This window comes from Enhydra lutris, unplaced genomic scaffold (assembly GCF_002288905.1).
Source record: "Enhydra lutris kenyoni isolate GAN:26980312 unplaced genomic scaffold, ASM228890v2 scaffoldscaffold52, whole genome shotgun sequence".
Lineage (NCBI taxonomy): Eukaryota > Metazoa > Chordata > Mammalia > Carnivora > Mustelidae > Enhydra > Enhydra lutris.
The window spans coordinates 4627215-4648897 of NW_019154136.1; the positions used below are offsets into that span (position 1 = coordinate 4627215).

General features: G+C 45.5%; 1 protein-coding gene across 1 annotated transcript in view; it reads right to left on the reverse strand.

Annotated features, from left to right (window-relative positions):
* The window catches only part of LOC111157147 (FERM and PDZ domain containing 4), a 191874-nt gene that overhangs the window by 11269 nt on the left and 158922 nt on the right, over positions 1-21683 (reverse strand). The window contains exons 6-12 of the mRNA XM_022518407.1: positions 21151-21258; positions 16396-16527; positions 12442-12561; positions 6952-7088; positions 4182-4308; positions 1867-1956; positions 1048-1230 (exon numbers count right to left, since the gene is read on the reverse strand). Coding sequence (XP_022374115.1) covers positions 1048-1230; positions 1867-1956; positions 4182-4308; positions 6952-7088; positions 12442-12561; positions 16396-16527; positions 21151-21258 — 897 coding nt within the window. The remainder of the gene's footprint in view (positions 1-1047; positions 1231-1866; positions 1957-4181; positions 4309-6951; positions 7089-12441; positions 12562-16395; positions 16528-21150; positions 21259-21683) is intronic.

Sequence of the window (21683 nt, forward strand, 5' to 3'; positions counted from 1 at the left end):
CCACAATTCTTTCCTTATAGGAAAGCAGGAGACCACCCATAGGGTCTTGCCACCTACTTCCATTGGGTCGGATCATCCCGTTATCAGGTGTGTGATGACTGCCTCCAATTCACCCTTTCCCCTTTCCCCTGCTCTTTCTGTAAGGGGGCCACTGTTGTTAGCATCTCTGCTCACAGAGTGGGCCAGATGTCCCAAGTCTGTTCTTGCGCTTGCACTGCCACGAAGTCAACCAGAGGCCCTGGATTCAGCCCATGAACGCCACCAGCCGTGGCCGCCATGTCTGAGCACCATACTCTGCAGTCCACAGTCACTGTTTCCCACTATAGAGGCTTTTCGATTTGCTGTGTAGACAGAACCCTCGCCTGTTCTCAGAGCACTCCTCCTGACTGACATGGCCTCCTTTTCCCCATGGAAACATCTGGCCCAAAACCAATGACTCATCCACTACTGGGACAAGAAGGTAGGTAGAGGGGACCTGGATTATTTCCCGTCAACTTCTGCTTCGGGAGTTGAGTTCTGCCCTTTGAGGACAATGTCAGATTGTTGTTTTAAATGGAATGGCCATGACATTCATAGGGGCCAGCTGTCCAGTCAGTACTAACGGCTATAGCAGATAAAGGCTAACTGACAGAAATGCTTAGCTTTTCCCAAAGAATAAACACATGGGCCAAATGGCCGTTCTAAACAAAGTTGGGAAAAATATCCCTGACTCTCTGGACAGGAATATTCTAGAAGGCTAGCAGGGAAAAACCTTCCCACTCTCTCTCTATGATTCACGCACTCAGGAGCTACAGAGGACCTTAGAAACGAACTCGTTTGCTTTCTTGTGTACAGATGAAGTGGTCAAACAACTAGTCCCCAGATCACACAGCTCTTTAGGGAGGACCGGAAGCCTCGGCCCGGACATGGGTGGATTTTTCTCTGTAACTCGTCCCATCTCTGATCCTCTGCCCACCATGCAATGTCGACGGCTTTGCAAATAATATTGGTGTTACCACAAACGAGCTTTTCAGATCAAGGTGCCAGGTCAACAGCTGAAAGATTTACCTTCACATCTAGCACGTGCAACTCTACCCGTACCAAGCTGTCCTCCTCGGTAAACATCTCGATTCTGTTGACATGGCTGAAGTCGGCTAAAAGAGCCACTAGGTTTGTCTTGGTGTTTATGACGTGGCTTATGCCATATCGGGGCCCAACCAGAAGAGTCACTTCTGAGCGCTTTTCCGCCTGCTGAGAGAGAAGCAAATCCTAAAAATCCTAGACCTCTAAAACACCATGCAGACTTGAGCCTGACAGTCTGTTCTTATAAGATCACATTTTCTTTAGCAAGTATTCCTTGATTATATTGTACTAAATCAGCCAGTTAGAAGAACCAAACATTACGATCGCATCGAGGTGGATCAATCATGAATAATGTAGAAAGTAACTATTATCCCAGCACATACATTCATAATCATGAGACACTCTTAGAAAGGAGGATTTTTGGGTTTTGTTTTGTTGTTTCTTTTTTAACACGAAAGCAACTTATGGCCCAATGATTTAAAAGAAGGCCATTGTTAGAGCACATCGATGCTCTTGGTTCATCATATTCCTTTTTCTAGGGCATTCGACAGTGGTGTTATCTAGTTTAACATTTCTTCCGATATTTCCAGACTGCGCTGCAGTCGCTTAGAAATGAAGGCTGGAAAAGATTCACAGCTGATTTGCTCTTGTCAAAGGCAGCTCATTCAAGACAGCCTGTGGCAGTGCTATTTTGCAGGTCTCCGTGGCTCCCAAGAGAAAGCAAAAAAAAAAAAAAAAAAAAAAAAAAAAAAACCACCAAAAAAACAAACAAAAAAACCCCACTAAAAACCAAAAAGCAATTACCACTAACGTTGCCTTGAACACACGACCCCCATACAGTCGAAGGTCACTGAGGAACTTGAGATAATGGACCTTGGCTTGCAGCGCAGACAGCTGAGGAGAGAAAAGAAACCTCAGGTGTTAATTGCAGTGGGTGTGGCCGGGTTTCTGCCGGAGACCAGCGGAACAACTGGGCGAACTGGGGGGCACGACAAGGAGTCTGGATGAAGAGTCAAAGTAAATTGCTATGTGTTGGGTTTCAGGATAAAGGGCTGCAGTAAGGGATCTAGATGAAAACCTGTTTATTTGGGGGGAAATGTATGGGAGTGGGTGGGTCACAGATATGGATATGCTGGGCCAGGGCACTCAACAAATGAGAACAAGATAGTAAGCTATTCCACTGAAATGTCTGCTTATCGGAGACTCCAAGAGTCGAGTGGTGCTCTCTGATCGCGAGTAGGGACGAAGTGGGTCATGTACAGGAGACTCACCTACACAGATTTCCTGAGAGCCGTTTTGAACACACACTGGCCATCTACCTACAGCCGGTGAAAGAGGCTCTCCAAGCTTATCTCAAGTTTCCTCCAGCCTTTGTAAGTTTTTGGGCGTGGGTAGACTTTCTGTGCTCCAATCATTGGGGAAATGTTGGAGCTTGCCGGAAGTCCCTGATTGATTAGTTCAACTCAAGCACCTTTTGAGTTGGTGCTTTCGTGAAGGATATTAAATATCCTAAATATTTAATATCGTGAAGGATATTAAAAAAAAAACAAACTTTATCCAGATAAAAGTGATCTTTTAAAGATTTAAAAATGGAGATTCCCACCTCTTAAAAGGAGTCCTTGATTGTTAACTCTGCCTAAACACATTGTTAGTGAGCACTGTTCAGCCGTCCTTCTCCTTTCGAAAACCAAGAGCACTTTGCAAATTGATTTGAAAGCAAACTACTCACTGTTGGCTAGAAAAACCGACCTTCAGAGAAAAACAGTGATAGATAGATCCTAGAGCAGTTCAGCCGATTATTACAAAATCAGTGGGCCATGCTTGAAAAAAATCCTATTGAGCCAACCGAAAGAAATTAACTTTGGGCCAATCAGAACCGAAATTGAAAAAAAAAAGAAAAACTTTTTGTTTTTTTAAAGTTTATTTATTTAAGTAATCTTTACACCCAACACAGGGCTCAAAATCATGACCACGAGATCAAGAGTTGCACGCTCTACCCACTGAGCCAGCCAGGTGCCCCTACAAAATTTTGATCCCTGACATCCCGCTGGATTTCTGTGAGCTAAATGCTTACAGAAATGAGGAAGTAAGGCAACAGTGGCTAGAGGGTGTCAAACCTGATTTTACATTTGAAAAAGCCATGGGGTGAGGAGGGAATAGTAGTAAGTATGTTTTGGCCAGTAAAAATGACTTATAACCCAATACCAAGACCAAAGAATTACCCACATAAACAGTGATTTGTATTAGAGCCGCCCAAGTTTCTATGGCCAATATCAATTGTTAAGTGTTCTTGGGCTGTTACACTGCTTTCAACTTTATAGGTCCTGTATTTTTAGGTTCCTCTTTCTGGTTCTTGAAACCCTTTGCTTTTTAGTACCTATACACATAACTCTCTATTCTGACCCACAATCTATTTTAAAATGTCCTTTCTGTTTCTTCTGATAAAAAAAAATAAGGGAGACTTTAACACTAACGATGGTGAATGGTAGAGATCATTTTATCTTCCCTTCCAAAGTAAGATTTAATTCAGTGGTTGTCAACCAGGGCTGATTTTGCTCTCCGGGGCCCATTTGGCAGTGTCTGAAGATATTTTTCTATGTCACGATCGAGGGCATCTTGTAGGTAGAGACCAGGGATTTCGCTAAATACCACACAATGCACAAGAGGGCCTCCCTCCCCCCAGCAAAGAATGATTGCAAATGTCAACAGTGGGGAGGCAGAAACCCTGGTTTAAATAATGGGATAGCTGGTTTGCGAGGACCCTTGCTGGCTGCTACGCATTGAAGATGGCACGACGGAAACGTACAACTGTCTCGCAATTCTGTTCTCTGATCACAAGGTCTCGGTGGCTATGCAAGGTTCTCTCGCACACACAGGTGCACACGTGCACACACGCACACTCCATATAATAACTCTATAGCTTACAAGAAATAAATAAGTTTCCGTAAGAACACTGACTGAAAAAAAGGGGGGAGGGGGTTGTGGTTACACAGTTATTGCCTCTGAAAGTTCGGTGCTTGCTAAGTATTTTATTCATGCACTAATTTTAAGCATTTTTAAAAATGCACACAAGCCTTTCTCTTTAAAATCCATTTTCTATTAAGATGCAAACGTGATACCTTTTTACCGGGTGGTACCAAGTTTTGATTTGCTTTGACAAGGTGTGAAAGTGCTTTCTTTATGTTCTTCTCCTTCATGCTTTGCAGCACAGCAGAGGGAAGGAAAGTCTCTAATCCCCATTCTTTTCTGCAATAAAGAGCATATCTTTAATTTCACAATCTTGTGATGATTAGTTATCTAAGACAAAATGGCGCTCTGATGTTGGTTGGAACAAACGAACTGTGAGGAAGTCAGGAAATGGAGGTAGGTCCCCAATTAGCTAGGCAACTTTGAATTTACACTTGGGAAACCTACTATCTGATCGGTAATACATCTGGTTGCATTTTCAAGGAAACACGTTCTTCCCTCTCCAGGGGGAATGCCTTTGGGACCAATGTGAATTGAAGAGACAATTTATCCAACCCACCGCCGAGTCCCATTGAGTTCATTTATGTGTCTGAGTATGTATTTCCAACACAATTTCTCCCAGTTCCTTTGTTTATTGCCATAGTTACTATCCCCCCACCCAGTCAGCCCACATGGTCTTTCTCTCTTCACTGAGAAGGGCCTGGGGAACTCCTTCGTTCTCCCAAAGCCATTCTTCTCTTCCCTTCCCTTCCTCCTCCCCAGTGGCTGCTTCGCTAGAAATACACACTTGTCTTCTCTGCCAGCAAGATGATGTCTGTCAAGGTCCTTCAAGCAACATTTCTACCTGGTATGTGTGCATGCGTGCGTGTGTGTGTGTGTGTGTGTATGTGAGGAGTGCTGCTGGTGTGCAATCAGCGTGGGGTTCATGACCCCTAAGGATGTATGACACTGATGGGGAAGTGCGAACGTCACCAATAGGTGTGCACACAACAGAAAGAGACAGAGAGGACTGCGTTAATACAGGTTTGCCGAAGGCCCATGTGCCCAGCGACGGCTACAACCCTATCCCAACAATGCTCCATATTTTGAAATCTATGAACTCTACCCTGATTGGCCAGGTGCCCAACCAGTGTCTCCTAAATACTGTAAAGACCGCCAGGATTTGGTCATTTCTCCTATGCCAGATCCTCTCCAAAGAAGGGTAGGGAGACGGCCTTCCCCCCCACTTGACCACCCACGCCACTGCTAGTTATGATGGGGTTTTTCACGATCACCATGTCCTCCTCCTCCTCTACGGGCACCTATTTCTACCCATTGTCTTGCCCTCCTGACAGGCTGCCTGGTAATTCTACTTGTATCAGTATTTTAAATCATATCTATCTTTTTTTTGAGATTTCATTTATTTGTTTGAGAGAGAGCACACGCATGTGCACAAGCAAGGGGAGGGGAAGAGGGAGAGGGAGAAGCTCCCCTGCTGAGTGGGGAGCCAAAGCAGGATCCCCAGATCACAACCTGAGCTGAAGTCAGATGCTCAACCAATTGAACCATCCAGGCACCCCTCGTATCTTTACAATTGGATCACAAGTCCTTTATGCTTATTTGTACTTTCCGCTGCCTACCGTGAATCCCACATAAAATGCTCAGTGAACAGGTGAGTAAATTAATTAATGAGAACATTATCATAGACTGTAAGAGTCTTACTCAAGTGAGTCATCTCTGGGAGGTTTCTGACGGTACCATATTCCAACTAGCTGAACGTGGGGACGGACAATAAGAACAGAAATGCATTTTAATGGTCCGAAAACCATGGCAGGTTGCTCAGGCCGCCTTTTCACACAGAGGCCCATTATCATCCGTGCCCAGGAACACACGAAAGGGGAACGGATGAGGGAGCGAGTGTGTCCGACTGAGTGTAAGACCCCTCTGGGAGCTGAGTCTCTCTGAGGTGACACTCACAGCCTGTGTGGCAAGAAAGACATGAACCATCTGTGAGAAAGAGTGAGCCGAGAACGAAAAGCCCGAGGTTCTCAAATTGTACATGAGGATCTGTCCCTCGGTGTAGATGGGAGAACCGAGATTTGTGAGACTAGGGGCCTCAGAGTCAGCAACCTGGAGCTCTCACCGTCCCCCACACAGGCTCACGAACTCTGTTGAGAAGAAGTGATTTTATTCCCTGGTGGGTCAACCCGGCATGCAGGAATTTAGAAAGGCTTTACACGCAGCCCCCGGGAAGCTTCTCTGGAAGGAAGGATTTCACGTAGCTTGCCCACCCCTCGTGCACATGGGGAGGGCTCTACGGCCTTATTGTTCCGTGGAGATGTGGCTCCTGTCCTGCCATAAACTTTGAAATACGAACACTCATCAGAGCTACCAAGATTAAGGGAGGGGTGGCAGCCTGAACACAGGTGCTTCCACCGATCACACGGACCATAGCAGAAGGTGGAACCCCCCCACCCCACCCCACACCGGACCTGGGTTCGAATCCTGAGCCCTCTAGCTAGTAGCCCCGGCACTCAGCCAAAGCCTTTTGTCTTACTGTGCCTGGGTTGGCGCATCTGTAAAATACAGCAAAAAGGCTAGTTCTCTCCCAGGGACGTCATGAGAATTAAAGACCTTCATGCCTGAAAAGCGCGGAGACCAAAGCTTGGCTTAGAATCAAGTCCGTTCGGGACTTTGAGAACCGACGCTTCATGTGACATCCGATCCTCCTTTGTACCACAATTCGCTAAAGGCGGCTTATGGAAGAAGTGGGTCTCTCCCCCCGCAAAACGGACGCGATGTGCGGACGCGGCGCCCCTGTTGAACGAACGCCCCGCCGCAAATGACATCAATGTTGGAAACAGAGACAGACGTCAAAAATACCCTTGGCGTTACGGAGGCAGCATCCCTGGGCCTGAATCGCCTCCGAGGCTCAACACTTACTCGATGTACTTGAGGGAGATTTTCTGCGTTTGCTTGGTGGTCACCGTAGCGATGTACATTTGCAAAGCCGCCAGCCGCAGGGCTATGTCGTACTTTAGCTCCGGCCCAAACCGCTCCTGCACCACGTCGTTGCAGCTCTGCAACAGACACCAGCAGAGGGCGCCACGGGTCAACGAATGGGCCGCCGCGCGCTGCCTCGGGGACAGGCGACAGCCCTTCCCCAAGGAGGCCAAACGTGCAAACCTTTCCACCAGGCCGCTTGGAACCCGGTCGGAGCTGGACTGCACGCACACAGACACAGAGACCACGCGCAACATGCCACATTCACTGACAAGTGAGCTGCTATTTAACTGTCGAGCGCTTTGTAAGAATAATTAGGAATTTAGGTCGGTCTCCTAATACAAGGGCTGCAAAAGAACACGAAAAACACATGTGGCTTCTACTGAGGTTGGAATCCTGGGTTCGAATCCTATTCCTCCACTACAGAGGGGAGGGCACTTGGGCATGCAACCTAAATGTTCCGTGCCTCAGTTTCCTCTTTTGTAAATTGGGGACAATACTGCCCCCCATTTACAGGGTTATGGTGAGGATTAACTGAGGTAACAAGTCAACCCTTAGGGCTCTACCTGGTATGTTTTAAGTGTTTGGAGGCATACACAGCTGTCATCAGGAACATCTTTAACTTCCTCTTGGCTGTGTAGAGCAGCTTTGGGGAGGTGGAGTTAGCAAGGTGATGGACAGTAGCAGCTCTGGACGCACCCTCCCCACCCCTGCGTGTCCCCCCCGGCCACCCGCCTGCTTCAGAATCCTGGCTTTGCCAATGCCCCCCTGCACACATAACTTCAACCACTTTACTCTCGCAGCCTCAGTTTACTCATCTGTGCAATGGGGATTTGTGCTAACGACCTCACTGGGGGTTGTGCGAAGACTGCGAGAGCTACACATCAAAGCCATGCATTGGTGCGCTCAGTAAAGGGTTGCTATGGAAATCCTTGGTTCATTCCAGTGCTGACCACCCCTGCTGGGGCTCTGAGAGCATCATCTCATATCCCCCGGCCTCAGTTTGCTCATCTGTAAGAGGGAAATGCCTACATCACAGGGTGATGAGGGGCAAACTGAACAGTGGCCGAGAAATGTGCTAAGTTTTTTTTTTTTTTTTTAACAATTTTATTTCTGTATTTGACAGAGAGAGCACAAGCAGGGGGAGTGGCAGGCAGAGGGAGAGGGAGAAGCAGGCTCCCTGCTGAGCAGAGAGCCCGATGTGGAGCTCGATCCTAGGACCCTGGGATCATGATCCGAGCCAAAGGCAGTGGCTTACCTGACTGAGTCACCCAGGTGCCCTGAAAGGTGCCAAGTCCACTGGGACCACAGTGACTGGCTTTCTAGTGGTGTGCTCAGTCGTCAGGAGCAGGGCACAGGGCTACACATAACCGGGAAGCACGGTATTGCTTTATTATATCCTGCATATGTGTGCACATGCATTTTTCTGGAAAACTAGGCTAGCCTCCTTCTTCCTTGTTTGTCTTGTTCTGAGATTTCAAGGGCAAAATGGTCTCAGAAACTGTGGCTCTTTTCCAAGAAAAGCACATCCGTGACCCCTTCCTATATTGATTTGACTCAGTGGGAACATGTACCACTGTACAGTTTCTGCGCAGAATATTTACCTTTCAAATACTTACCCATGCCCTAGTGGGGTCATACAACGCATGCTCTGTCCCTATGCTCTAAGTTCGTGCCTCTCGGCTTATCCCTTCACCCCTAAGAGGGAAGTCCCGTTCTAACCCTGCCTCCATCCTAAGGCCTAAGGGGTGTCCATTAAGGGGCACCATGGGGTGGAACGTCACCTTACAGTCTCGTGAAGGGTGACGGTGAGGAAGGCACGGGGCCCAGTGCAAGGCCATCATAAGCCCGTGATGCGTGCTGGTCAATCGTGTCACTGACTGGCTTTCTTCTAGGACTGCTACTGCAGGTCACGTGTGAACCAGGATTTTAGCGCAGGACTGAGAGACGAAAGCTTTGATCCCACTGAGTGAAGGACCTCAGATGCGGCATTTCATCTCTCAAGCCTGTTTTATTACCTGGAAAGTGGGCTAACTCTCAAGGTTGTTGGCACACCTCTTAAGGATGTTGCATACATTGGAATGTGTTTTATTAGGGTGAGTCACCGCCATCATTTCTCCAAGGAGTTGTGACTGGGACCGCTGCTTCCCGTCCCTTTCGTACCTGTGTTTAACCAGATTTCTGGGTGAGGTTTTTGTCAAGGTGATTAGTCACTTAATTACATTACATAATGAGTTCAGACTGACCCTGGAGAATCACCGAGAAGTCTGACGTATATTCGTGTGGGACAGATCATGCTTTTATAACTCATAACTAAAGGACTTCAAGGACAGTTCACACAAGCAAACGGTGGGCACGGATGTGCTGTAGTGGTCCTCACAGGCTCTACTCTAGGCCTAAAACAGTTCATTTACAATAGACACGTTGGGTATTAAAAAGGAAACCAATGCTGCGCCGAGACAGCGGACAGGAAATTATGAATTACACCTGTCTGAAGGGTTAGGGTTTTCTGTTACTATATATGCTAAAATCTGTAAGATACTTCATGGCCCATTAGCGAGTGGGAGGTTAGCAGAGAGTGCCTCTATTTTCATTGTCATGGTTCATCTAGAGTCAACGGCTGTTGTCCTCCACAGGAACCCACTAAGCTGAACGGACTTCGGTCTTTGTCATACGAGCGATAGCACTTTTGCTTACTCTTCTGTTCTCTAGGCTAATTTTCCTGTATCCTTGTAGTGCCTTAGAATCGACACTGGCACCCAGCACCATTTGCAGACCCACTGACTTCTGTTAGATAAGTTGTCTTAGACGTACCTCACATGCTGCGAGACCCAGGCTGATGCCAGGAAATTCTCATTTCCTATTCTTGGTGGCGGACACAGGAGATGACGGTAGCTTAGTTTCAGTCCACCACACGTGGCTTCCCACCTCCTTCCCTCCCTCCACTGGCTACTCCTTGAAGAGCTGACTGGCTGGTCCATCAGCAGAAACATCATCTGTGATTTTTTTCAAGTCCCCAAGCAAGATCCCCAGGCAGAGACAATGGTTTGGAAGCGTCCTCTTGTGAATGGAAGGAGTACATAATTATAGAGAATGACAAGTGCATACATCTGTCTACACCAGTGCTCTGACTAGCACCTGTAACTATCTCCTTACAACTAACAAGATTAAAAAAAACCTAGTGTATCCTCTGAGCTGCTGTGGCAAAGCCCAGGGTTGGGTCTTAACAGAAATGAGGGGGATGAGGCAGTCACATCTGGGTTCTTCGGCTGGCGGGGGCGGGGTGGGGGGGTAACAGGGGTCCAGGTGACCGAACTGGAACATTTTAAAAACCCAGGTCTTGACAGTTTCACGTTTCTTGATGAATAGGGCACGCTGAATTGGACTTGGCTTTTCCAAATGACTCAGGGTTATCTTCAGGAACATTAATCATCCTACTGAGCTGGAAGTGGCACAGTCTCTTCCAAAGACCACGGAGGTGGGGGAATGTTTAAGCGGGCCTTGCCCTTAGTGCCCCATCTGCTGGAATGTTCTAGTACACATTCTGCTTGCTTTTTTTTTTATCCTTCAACTTAATTTCTGTGCTCTAGGGCTTATTGCCACTTTAATTTATGTCACCATTCCTAACCTCTGGCATTTATCTTGTCTAGGTCTCTCTGCCATCTTCTACTGGTTTTCTTTATCCACTCAACTTTTTAAAGACCACAGAAGTTTTGAAATAAACAAGAAAATACTGAGAATAGGAAAACAAAAACCAGTGTATTAACTACCTAGAATTAACAAAGGTTTCTTTTTCTTTTTTTTCCTTTTTCTAACTTCTTTGTTTTTTTTATTTCTTACAGCTCCAGAAATCCTTGCCTTATACAGGTATGCTCAGCCAAAGGGAGCACGTCTTTGGGGGGTTTTTTGGGCCTCGTTTTGGTATTTTCTCCTTTTTTTTTTTTTTTTTTTTTGGTGTCGTGGGAGGTTACATTTAGGTTTACAATCTCTTTGAGTAGATCTAATGTGCGATGCTTAAACTTCAGGTAAACGGGCTCTTACTGTTTAATGTGATTGTACTGGGAATTTAAGTGAGAGTAATGGGAAGCAGTTACAGAAAAATACAGGAATATCTCCTAAATGTCAAATGAGTAAATTCCCTCTGGGGCAAACTAGCAAAGATTTTCATCTCTTGAAACCTTGTTTTTTGAGAATTGTAACCCAGAATCGGAGATAGTCTGCAAAAGATACTATTTTCACAAAGTCTTGTTGCTTTGAAATTAATTATTCCATTATAAGGAATATCACATTTCAGAACAATTGAAGCACCAAATAAATGAATGAATAAAGGAGTAAAGAAAGGAGAAAGAAAAGAAAATATTTTTTATAGTAGAATGCCAATTAATAAATGAAGAAGAAATAGTGGAATTAGAAAAATCATCATTTTGAACCATTGCAGTAATAATGGATTCGGGCAAGAACCATCAGGGAATACTAAAACCAGTAAGTGAAAGGGTATTAAGAAAGTTGCAAGTCCCTCTCCACAAATTACTTATTAATTATAAAAAAATAATAACTTCTCAATGGATAAATTTGGAGAACATCGCCGTAACCAAGAGTCAAAGTCAACCTCATCATTATGGGGACAAATGGACATCATCTACCCCCCAATGTGGTGCACTAAGGATGACACGAAGTCACGCATATCTTTCTTCTGCCCAAATGACATAACCTCAACCTTATCAGGAGAAATTTGAGAAAAATGAGAGGTTGCTACAACTGACCTGTACTCCTCAAAACTGTTACGGTGTCAAAAGTCAAAGAAAGGCTGAGGAATATTCTGGATTTAAGGAGCTGAAGTGACACGACAATTAGATGCAAAAATGGGATCCTGGCATGGATCCTATTATAGAAAAAATGGGTTTCTAGAAGAAAAAGGCCATTTGGGGGATAGTAGGCAAAATCTGGGTATAGACTGTACACCAGGATGGAAATGTATCTGTTAAATTTTCTTATTTTGTTAATTGTGCCACAATTATGTAAGAAAAGGCCCTTGTTACTAGGAAATACACACAGAAGTAGTTGGGGTAAATGAGCAGGATTTGGTAAATGACATTTGTGTGGTTTAGAAAAATAACGTGTGTGTGCGTGCGCATGTGCAGGCATTGCAAAGGTGGAATGCGTTCTCACTAAAGTATGGTAAAATGCGAACAACTGGTGAATCTGGGTGAAAATTATCAAAATTCTTTTACTACTCTTGTAACTTAAGTATGAAATGATTTCAAAATCAAAAAGGAAAATTTTAAAAAGCACCATGGAATCATTTCACAACGCATGAAGCTTGGGGTGGGGGGCAAAGAGAAAGATCCCAAAGAAAAGAATTTAGGGGCAAAACCCCACATTAATTTATCCCCCAATATTAATACAAAATGTGCTCAAATTCTCACATACCTGGACATAGAGATACTCAAAAGCAACTGGATCTCTCCTTAAAAGGTCAATTGGATCCTTTGGGACGAAGCTAATTCGGAAAAGACACCTCATCTTATGGGAGCTCGGCCGCTGTGTCACCTAGAAGATCAGACCAAACATAAGACTCCTTCACTGCTGGCAGAGGGACACGGAAGCACAGGCAGCTTTGTTTCAACACCAAGGAAGAGTGGTCAAAGTTCTTTTACGATGTCTCCCAGATACCGACTCCCCCAAAACCGCACATATCCTATGTTGTGTTCCCCAGAAGCTAACCCTGAGATAAGGGACCTGCTGAGGAACTGCTCCAGGGAGAGGTTGGTAAGGGAGTGGGGGGAGCAGGTCAGGCAGGAGAGGAGCCAACCAAGGGCATAGTGCACAGAGGTGGGTAGCTACAGCCTAACCCACAGGGGACTCAGGAGGATTACCTACACCACAGAGCCATGGGAACCTGAGCCAAAGGACCACAGATCAGCCATTGGTTTCAGGCTGTCCCAAGGGGGTGTGAATTTCCAGGTGTGAAGAGAATGGGCGACCGCAGTCTATGGGCAGTCCTCCGAAGATCTGAAGATGCTGGTGCAGGAAGTGATAGCGCACCAAAACTAGGGTGGGGTTGGGGGGTCAAAAAGGGGATCTGGAGGGAGACCACAGAGACTGTGATTATTGTATGACACGGGTATGGGTTTTTTTTTTTTTTTTTCAATGAGACTCCAGACTGACTGCAGCAGGGAAAGCAGGAAAATGTCATCCTTGGATAACAATGCTTTGGAAAGTCAGAAGACAAAAGTTTTGGCCTGAGCACTAAATCTGGAGTCCATGAGTTTCCAAACTACCCCAAACTTTCCATAATGGGACACTTGTTCAAGGGAGTTCAAGGGAGTTGAGAATATAAGTTGTTCAAGGGAGCTTAGAATACACCACAGGTTCTTTAGGGCTAAGGACCATGGATTGTTTGGTTTTCCTCTTTTATAGCACAGCATATGCCAACTATTAGGTGTTAAGTTTCTTAATTCCTTTTGCAACTGAAGGGAATCAGCCAATGTAATAGTAGGTGCTTCATAAACAGCCGAACGAATACAAGATACTGGACTCCAAGGAAGAAGGTAAAAGCTCTTTGATTTCCCTTAAAGAGGTCAACACGATGCACCTGAACCATGCACCACGAACCAACAGTTGCTCTACTTGTAGTTTCATATACTGTGTGTGCTTTTCTATGTATCTGTACGTAGCTTCATGGCCTTGTAACTCCTTCGTTACAGAGGACAAATCTGGCAAAATAAAAATGTTTGTGAATGGCAATTGAAAATTCAAAATAAAAATAACAATAGCTTTATTGAACACCATGTTGTGTGCATGCGCACATATTCTTCCAGTCGCCATCCCTACTTTTGTTGAGCTGATGAATTTCAATGGGAAAACAGTCCTTTTAAAGGTATAAGGCATCCTGAGAAGCAGTAACACTGACCCAGCTTTCTGGCTGTGGGTGGGATTACAGAGCTGACTGGACTCACCAGCCCATGGGCTGGCGGCTGGCTCTTCACCAGCTGAAGGTCAAGCAAACCAGGAAGAAGAAAATGTGGGAACTCCAAGAGGCTGGAAGCACTGCTCAGGCCTGCTGTGGGGTTGTAAGGTGAGGTCACAGGGTATTTTGTCAGAAGGTCTGGGCTGAGATTAGAAAGTTGGATTATCATTTCATTACTGGTTAGAATCTATCTTTCTCAAATTTTCCACAAGCGATCTTGAGTCTACTTTTATCATCAGGAGGTTTTTTGAGAAATCATGTAACGCAAAAAAAAGTGCTTCAGACTCATTAGAAAATGCAGTTCCTAAAAAGAACAATCCCTAAAACAAACAAGAAAACAATTTCCTGGAAATTTGCAGTAGTATGTAAATAGACAATAATATTTTGTATGTAAAGTTTAGTTACAAACTGCCAGAAATTCGGAGCTGTTTAAAAGTTCTTTTGGGGGTTCTCACCAAAATGGAATATTTTCAATGATTAATTTAAATGATTTTTGTTATTAGACACATTTCTTATACTTACTCTCCCTTTCTGCCATGCCTATAAATATTTTGGTGATTGAACCTTTCATATGCAATGACTTGCAAAAGGCATATAGCTGGTTAGTCTCAGGATATTTAAATCAACCAATTTTCCTTCTAGAGAGTATACTTAAAGTTTTAACACTTTGCTTTTAGTTCTGGCTAAACACGAAACAAAGCCTCTTTTAGAAAGATAAGGGAAGAATCAGGGTTAGGGGCTTTTTGTTTCCTTTTAAGATTCGAGTGGAAATTTAATAACTGGAAATCAATCCGGAACGAGAAATTATGTGTACCTAGCACCAAGAGAGACTGAAAAAATCTCTCTCCAGCTAAATCAGCAAGCAGTTTTCCCATGAAGGCTACGCAATAGATAGAAGTTCAGAGGGATAGTCTAACTGCAAATATCAGAAAATTGTGGGAGGTTTCATTAGGCTCATAGAAACTGGCTGTATGCCCATATACCCTTGACATTTACTGCTCCCAGCTGAAGGCTGCTCACTGTAAACACCTGTGACCATAGGCCAGCGCCCGACAACCCTGCACAGCCAGGGAGTGACTGCCCTCAGGAGCAGCCCACCACCGCCACCACCAAGGGACAAATGCCCCCGCACCCCACCCCTTAGGTGGGATACCTCTGCAGCATGTTCTCCGCTGGCTTGCAGTGTTTCCCGGTAGGACCGAGCTCCAGCTGCCCACAGAGGAAACTGGCTCATTACCTTGCTGTCTACTGGCACCCCCATTTTTCCCATTTCCCTTCCTCTTCCTCTTCCATCATTTCCCGATATCGCCTCCCAGTAAACCACCTGCCCCCAAACCCTTGTCTTAAGTCCGGCGTCTGGAGGAACTCCAAGCCAAACTCCTTTCACATGGGGGAATTCTGATTATCAGGGCCTGTTCCCCTAGAACAAATTATAAAAGAAGACCTCTGTTTCCAAGGGACTTTTGGCACAGGTTAATAAACAACATGTGACGCGATTTCAAATATCTATAGGTTGCTTTAAACCTCATAAAGAGAGGTCAAGTCGAGGGAGAGGGCTATAAATGAAAACCGGTGAGAGCTCTGTCACTAATTCCCTGCACTGAGTTGGACCGAATCAAGAGATTTAGGGATATTGTGGGAGCAAACTTTCTGCTAATCCATCCAGCTGGGGACACCTTGACTCCTTGCTTCTCCTCCTGGTCTTCCTGTGTGTCTCCCTCTCTCCCTAAAGTCCCCTTATCACTGAGCTCTCCTACAGAAAGGCAACTTGTTGAAGTCCCTTATACTTCCAGCAAACACCCAGCTTGTGTCGAATCACAAGAGAAGTCAGGGTGCCACACTGAATTCAGCAGCCAAGCAGCCTACTTGTCTCCCAACAGAACAGATGGGGGTGGCATTTTGGTAAGCAGGAACTGGGACACACTGGCAGATCACATGTTTACAGTGGGCAGCCCTGGGGCAGGGATTTCAAGCTTCCACAAATAGTCACCAGTATGCACCCAGAACTTAAGACAACGAAATATGATATTGGCTTCATTTGAGTAATCGCAGGAGCTGATTTCTTTTTAACAGTTTCAGGAGATCAACGGTCAAAACAGGTGAGCAAGTCATTTCCCATAACATAAAATATGACCCACGGAGGCACATTCCCAGTGAGTAGCTGCTGAGTCTTTGATAATTCTGGATGTGACACCAACTTACAGTCTATGAGAAATTGACAAAAAGGGAAAACATTACCTTGAGACGTGAAACACATTATGAATGCCAGGGCATTCGTTAGTGGAGCTACCCGGGGCTGCAGTGAGCAAATTTAAAGGATTCGAGAGGACAGGGGATTTCTGGGGCCGGGTAGCCTCTGCTCTCACGGGCGGGTGCAATTTCTGCTCTCACCTGGGGGGTGTAATTTCACACACCTGAGTTAGAGTCTCCTGTTCATGAAGCAAGAGCAGCTTGGTTCCGGCCCCTTCTGTCCTCTGCTCCAGCATGAGGGAGAAGTGTTCGATGCCTTTGATGGAAAGCTTTTCTTGAAGAGTCAAGATGACATCCTTATAGAGGAAACATGGACAAGATGCCATCAGGATTGGCAGAGCTCTCTTGCAGAGTTTACTGGGACAGAAAAGGTTGCACAGATGGGCTTCAGGTGTCTGAACTGTGTACCTTTGGTTCATTCCGAAGCCTGATGCTCCTCTTCCTGACCTCACCCACCACCCCAAATCACTACGGAGCTCAGAAACAGGGAGGCAACAGGTTGATCTAGCTGGAGGAGGTGCTTATTTGACCCACAGAGCTGATCAATCCACGGCGGAGGGGAGAGGGTTCAGGTCCCCTTGCTTCCAAATGGGGTGGTGATCAAACCACTTCATAAAGTGGCCTACCCTCGGGGGGGGGGGGGGTGGGTGAAATACCCCCTGCATGCCAAATCCAGCCCACCACCTGTTTGTTTGTGTAAATAAAGTTTTATTGAAACACAGTCACACTCATCTGTTTCTGTACTGTCTATGGCTGCTCTTGCCCCTTGCATTGGCAAGAGAGACTGTGTGGTCTGTGAAGCCCAAGGTATTTGCTGTCTGGTCGTGTACAGAGAGAGTTTGCTGACCCTTAGTCTATACTTCGGGTTTTTTGTTTTTGTTTTTGTTTTTGAGAGAGAGAGAGCACAAGCTGGGGAGGGGGTGAGGGGAGGGGCAGAGGGAGAGAGAGAATCTTAAGCAGACTTCACACTCAGCATGGAGCCTCACAGGGGGCTCGATCCCACAATTCTGAGATCATGACCTGAGCTAAAATCAAGAGTCGGAGGCAGGGGTGCCTGGGTGGCTCAGTTGGTTAGGCGTCTGCCTTTGTCTCAGGTCACGATCCCAGGGTGCTGGAATCAAGCCCCTAGTTGGGCTCCCTGCTCAGTGGGGAGCCTGCTTCTGCCGCTTCCTCTGAGGCTCCCCCTGCTTGTGCTGTCTCACTCTAGCACTCTCTGTCTCAAATAAATAAATAAATAAAATCTTAAAATAATTTTTAAAAAAAGTCAGATGCTTAACCCACTAAGCCACCCAGGTGGCCAGAGTCTCTTCTTCTGGTAAGGGCATGCGGTAGTGGTCAGGAATGTGGGCTCTGGAAATGTGGGCTCTACTCCCAGCTCGACTTCACAGTAGCTGTGCAGCTTAAGGCAAGTTATTTAACTTCTAAGTGTCTTCATGTCCCTGTCTACCAATACCTGCCTCAGAAAAGATGTAAGGACTAAATGAGTTCACACAGAGAACACATTTACTGTAGCACTATTTGATATAGAGGTGGGGGGCTATAACAATACGCACACATTCGCTTTTACTTCACATCCCTGGGGAAAGTAGAAGGAGCAGGCTTTGTTAGCAATCTTTGGCAGGATTAAACATTTATGATGAGGTGGGTGTTCTATACATAAGCACTTGTTTACTGCAGTGCAAAACAGATGTCTTTGAAAATGAAAAAAGAAACACCATTTTTTTTTCCCCCACATACTCGAAAACTCGTAAATGATCTCTCTTCAGGATGATTTATACTCAGATGCTAAAAATCCCAAGGAGCAGTGCTATTCCAGGCCGGGGCAATTCTACCTCACAGCAATTGGTAATTCCTGGAGACATCTGTGGTGGTCACAAGGGGACTGGGGCTGCTCTCAACACTGAGGGATACAGCTAAGAATCTTACAATACACAGGACATGCCCCACCATAAAGAGTTATCTGGTCCCAAGTACCAACAGTGTCAAGATAGGAAAACCCTGCAATACCTACAGATTTGTTTTGTTTTGTTTTTTTTTAAAACTCATCTTTTTGAAATTTTGTTTCTTCCCTGTAGACCTTTCTCAATTTCTTCAGGCCCCTTTAATGGTTGTTTTGCTGTTGTTTATTTTTTGTTATTAAGTAAACGCCACCCCAGTGTAGGGCTTGAACTCACAACTCCAAGATCAAGAGTGGCATGCCCTACCGACTGAGCCAGCCTGGCGCCCTTCTCCAGGACCCTTTAAAACAAGGACCCTCACACCTAATCACCACCTCAGACATCATTCAACAGAAATGCCTTGACTATATATTGAATTACATAAAAAAAAGATTCTCTGTGTCATAAGTTTTGTTCAAGGGCCAGAAAAGAACAAACCAACCAGCCTCTGTGTGGCAACAGATACTTTATAAAAGAGTCTCCTCAAACACCAGGGAGGACAGTGGAAAATCGATAGCAATAGTTTTTCCTTGCCGCGTTTCTCTAGCAAGAATTCTGGCAATTTTTATTAACCAGTGTCGTATTCCTTTCATACCTCTACTCCTTCTCTTTTACACCTCCCAACCAACGTCTGCGGCGATAGTAAAGCTGTTAGGTACAAGCACAATGAGCTCGAACTTGCTGTCCTCTGTCTTCTTGGTGCCGTCCACCACCCTCAGGGAAATCAAACTCACTCACTCTAGTGTGGGTTCCCAAGACAAAGGCCAGAGGGAATTAGCAACAGGACTCTCTTTGAAATCGAGAGGGATTTCGATTAAGGAATATATTCAAGTCTTGACCTATATCTCCCTGACCATGTGGTATCATAGACCAAGCCGCGGTGGCACAGGGAGATCTAATAATGCGGGCCTATGGGTTACCTTGGGGATCTGCAAAAAAACGATGGCCTGGCCCGAGCCTGTAAGCTGGCCACGCCCATTCATTTACATATTGTCTGAGTAGGAAAGGAGTGGTCTTGCCCAAAGAAACATTTGCCTCTCTGCTCCTGGCTCTTCAGGGGAGTGTCTGTCCACCTGGGAACCGGACAGACAGCAGGGAGCCTGTGCCCACGACGTGAGGGCCTTGGGCCGAGTGTTTGCAGCGCAACGTCTGGAGGAGCGGGATACTACAGTCAGGCCCACGGGGGCTCAGCTTGTCTATGTGGCCAACCTCGGACAAAAACTCTGAACACCGAGGCTCACTGGAGCCTCCCCGGTTGGCAGTCCCACACCCGTGCTGTTACGTGTGATTGCTGGGAGAACAAGCACGAAGGTGTTGGGAAATTGTAAGCTGGAAAACTCTCCTGCCCTCTGCACCTACGCCCACTGGTGATTTTAACCTGGATCCTCTTGCTGTGATGGAATGCAACTGTGAGGGCGCCTGGGTGGCTCAGTCCGTTAAGCCTCGGCCTTTGGTTTAGGTCACGGTCCCCAGGTCCTGGGATCGAGTCCCGCATGGGGCTCCCTGCTCAGTGGGGAGTCTACTGCTCCCTCTCGCTTTGTGATCTCTCGCTTTCACTCTCTCACAAATAAATAAATAAACAAATAAATAAAATCTTTAAAAAACAAAACGAAACCAAACCCCGTAACTGTGCTTATAACAATTTGTCCTTCAAGTCAATCATGGAACCAGAGGGCGGACTTAAGGACCTCCGGAGCCCACCGTCTATGGCTGCTTTGCTGACACAACAGAACAGAGTAGTTTCGAGGGAGATCAAAGAGGCCACAGAGCTGGAAATACTTAATCTCCTTCCAGAAGTCTGCCCACCTCTAGGCTAGCAGATCAATAATAAGAGTAACACGTTGCCATCCACGGATTTTGAGTAGGAATAAAGGAAAAGGACTTTGTCAGTCACCCCCATTTAAAATGAGTGGTCTCGCACGCAGGTGACGGTTCAGTGTGGAAGGATTTGAGGACGGCTTATACACTCCATCATCAATCTCGAATACTGTGTTCTCTATCACCTGCTACATCGGCACCTAGTTTAAGCACTTCCAAACAGGCTGCTTGTTGGTATCACGACAATAAGGGAACGGGCGTCTGCAGAAATGCTTCTGCTTGTACGGTCTATGCTGACTAATTTACAAAACTGAGAATGAGGGGTTCACTATTGACAGACATTTTTAACACACACTTGATAGTCTCTTGATACATTGTTGTACAGATCATCACTAGGGACTTTTTTTAAAACCTCCATAAAAATCTCTTTTATTGTGCCATTTGAAGAAAGCTTATTTTAGGCTGCTGGAACATTAGGGAGCAATCAATTTCTGCACACACTTTTCTCCAATAAAAAAGAGAATATGCACTTTTTTTCCCCAGGAAGAAAGCACGGGGGAAAAGAACCCATCTGCTTTGTTCTAATACCCTTTTTGTACAACTTACCTGTGGCTCCACAGTAATAGGACTGCTCTGTGACTCTCCCTTTTTTACCCCTTCTCCTAAGAAGCATGCCTTATTTCTTTCTTTTTAGGCATTAATTTTATGAAATTGGTTACGGCATTTAAAAGTAAATGTTATCTTATATCATCCTACCCCTTGTTTTTGCTGGACAGCAAAGAAGCAGATATTCAATTAACAGCTAGCGTCTTAATCTTCCTGGGGGCTGACATTGCTAAGAAATTTTAGGCAGGGTGCCAAGCCTTCTTGGGGACCGTTATACTCTTTTAATTAAACCGGAGTTGCATAAAAATAACTAGCCCTAGTGGTTGGTCACACACACACACACACACACACACACACACACACACACAGCAGAACCTTCTTAGTTTAAGCTTTTTTTTCCCAGTTTGTTTTTAAGTATTCACACACTATATTTGGAAGCAACCAAAAAAATCTCAGAAAGGAACAGTTCGGCAAGAAGGTGTGGCCACGTCAGGCTGACCGTGGGACTTTCAGGCCACACCTGCCAGTGTCCAGGTGGAGATCAGGGGGTCCGCTTACCTTTATGGAGGTGCTGCCGTCAAAGCGAAATGATTTGGTCTGTCCATTTTCCAGATACACTTTCAAAACATTTGGCATAAAAAGAAGTGAATTATCCTTAACAGTTTCCTGTTTAATGACAGCAACAAATAAGAAGGTCAAATGAGCATTCTGCCCTTTGCAGAAGCAGTATCTATCTACAATGTATTCTAATCCCAACATGAAAAAAAAGTGGGGGGGGGGGCGACTCTCTAAGGCTAAAAGCTGTCCCTCCCGAGATATCTGAGTTCAGTTGTTCCTAGCAAAACTCTTCTTCTCCAGCTACAAATAACTCAGTTGATGCAAATAAAAGAACTTTTTTTTCCCATCTGAAAATAAATCCGATGAATGTTTTTTAAAAGTCAAGGTTTCCCATCGGAAAACCCAATGAAGGAAATAATTCCTTTGTAATTGAGCTACAGTGCTCAGGACAGCAAGGCCAGACTTTGCAGAGCAGCCTATCTTGAAAAGAACGGGGACCAGCAATGATAATCTTTTTCTTTTTTTTTTTAAAG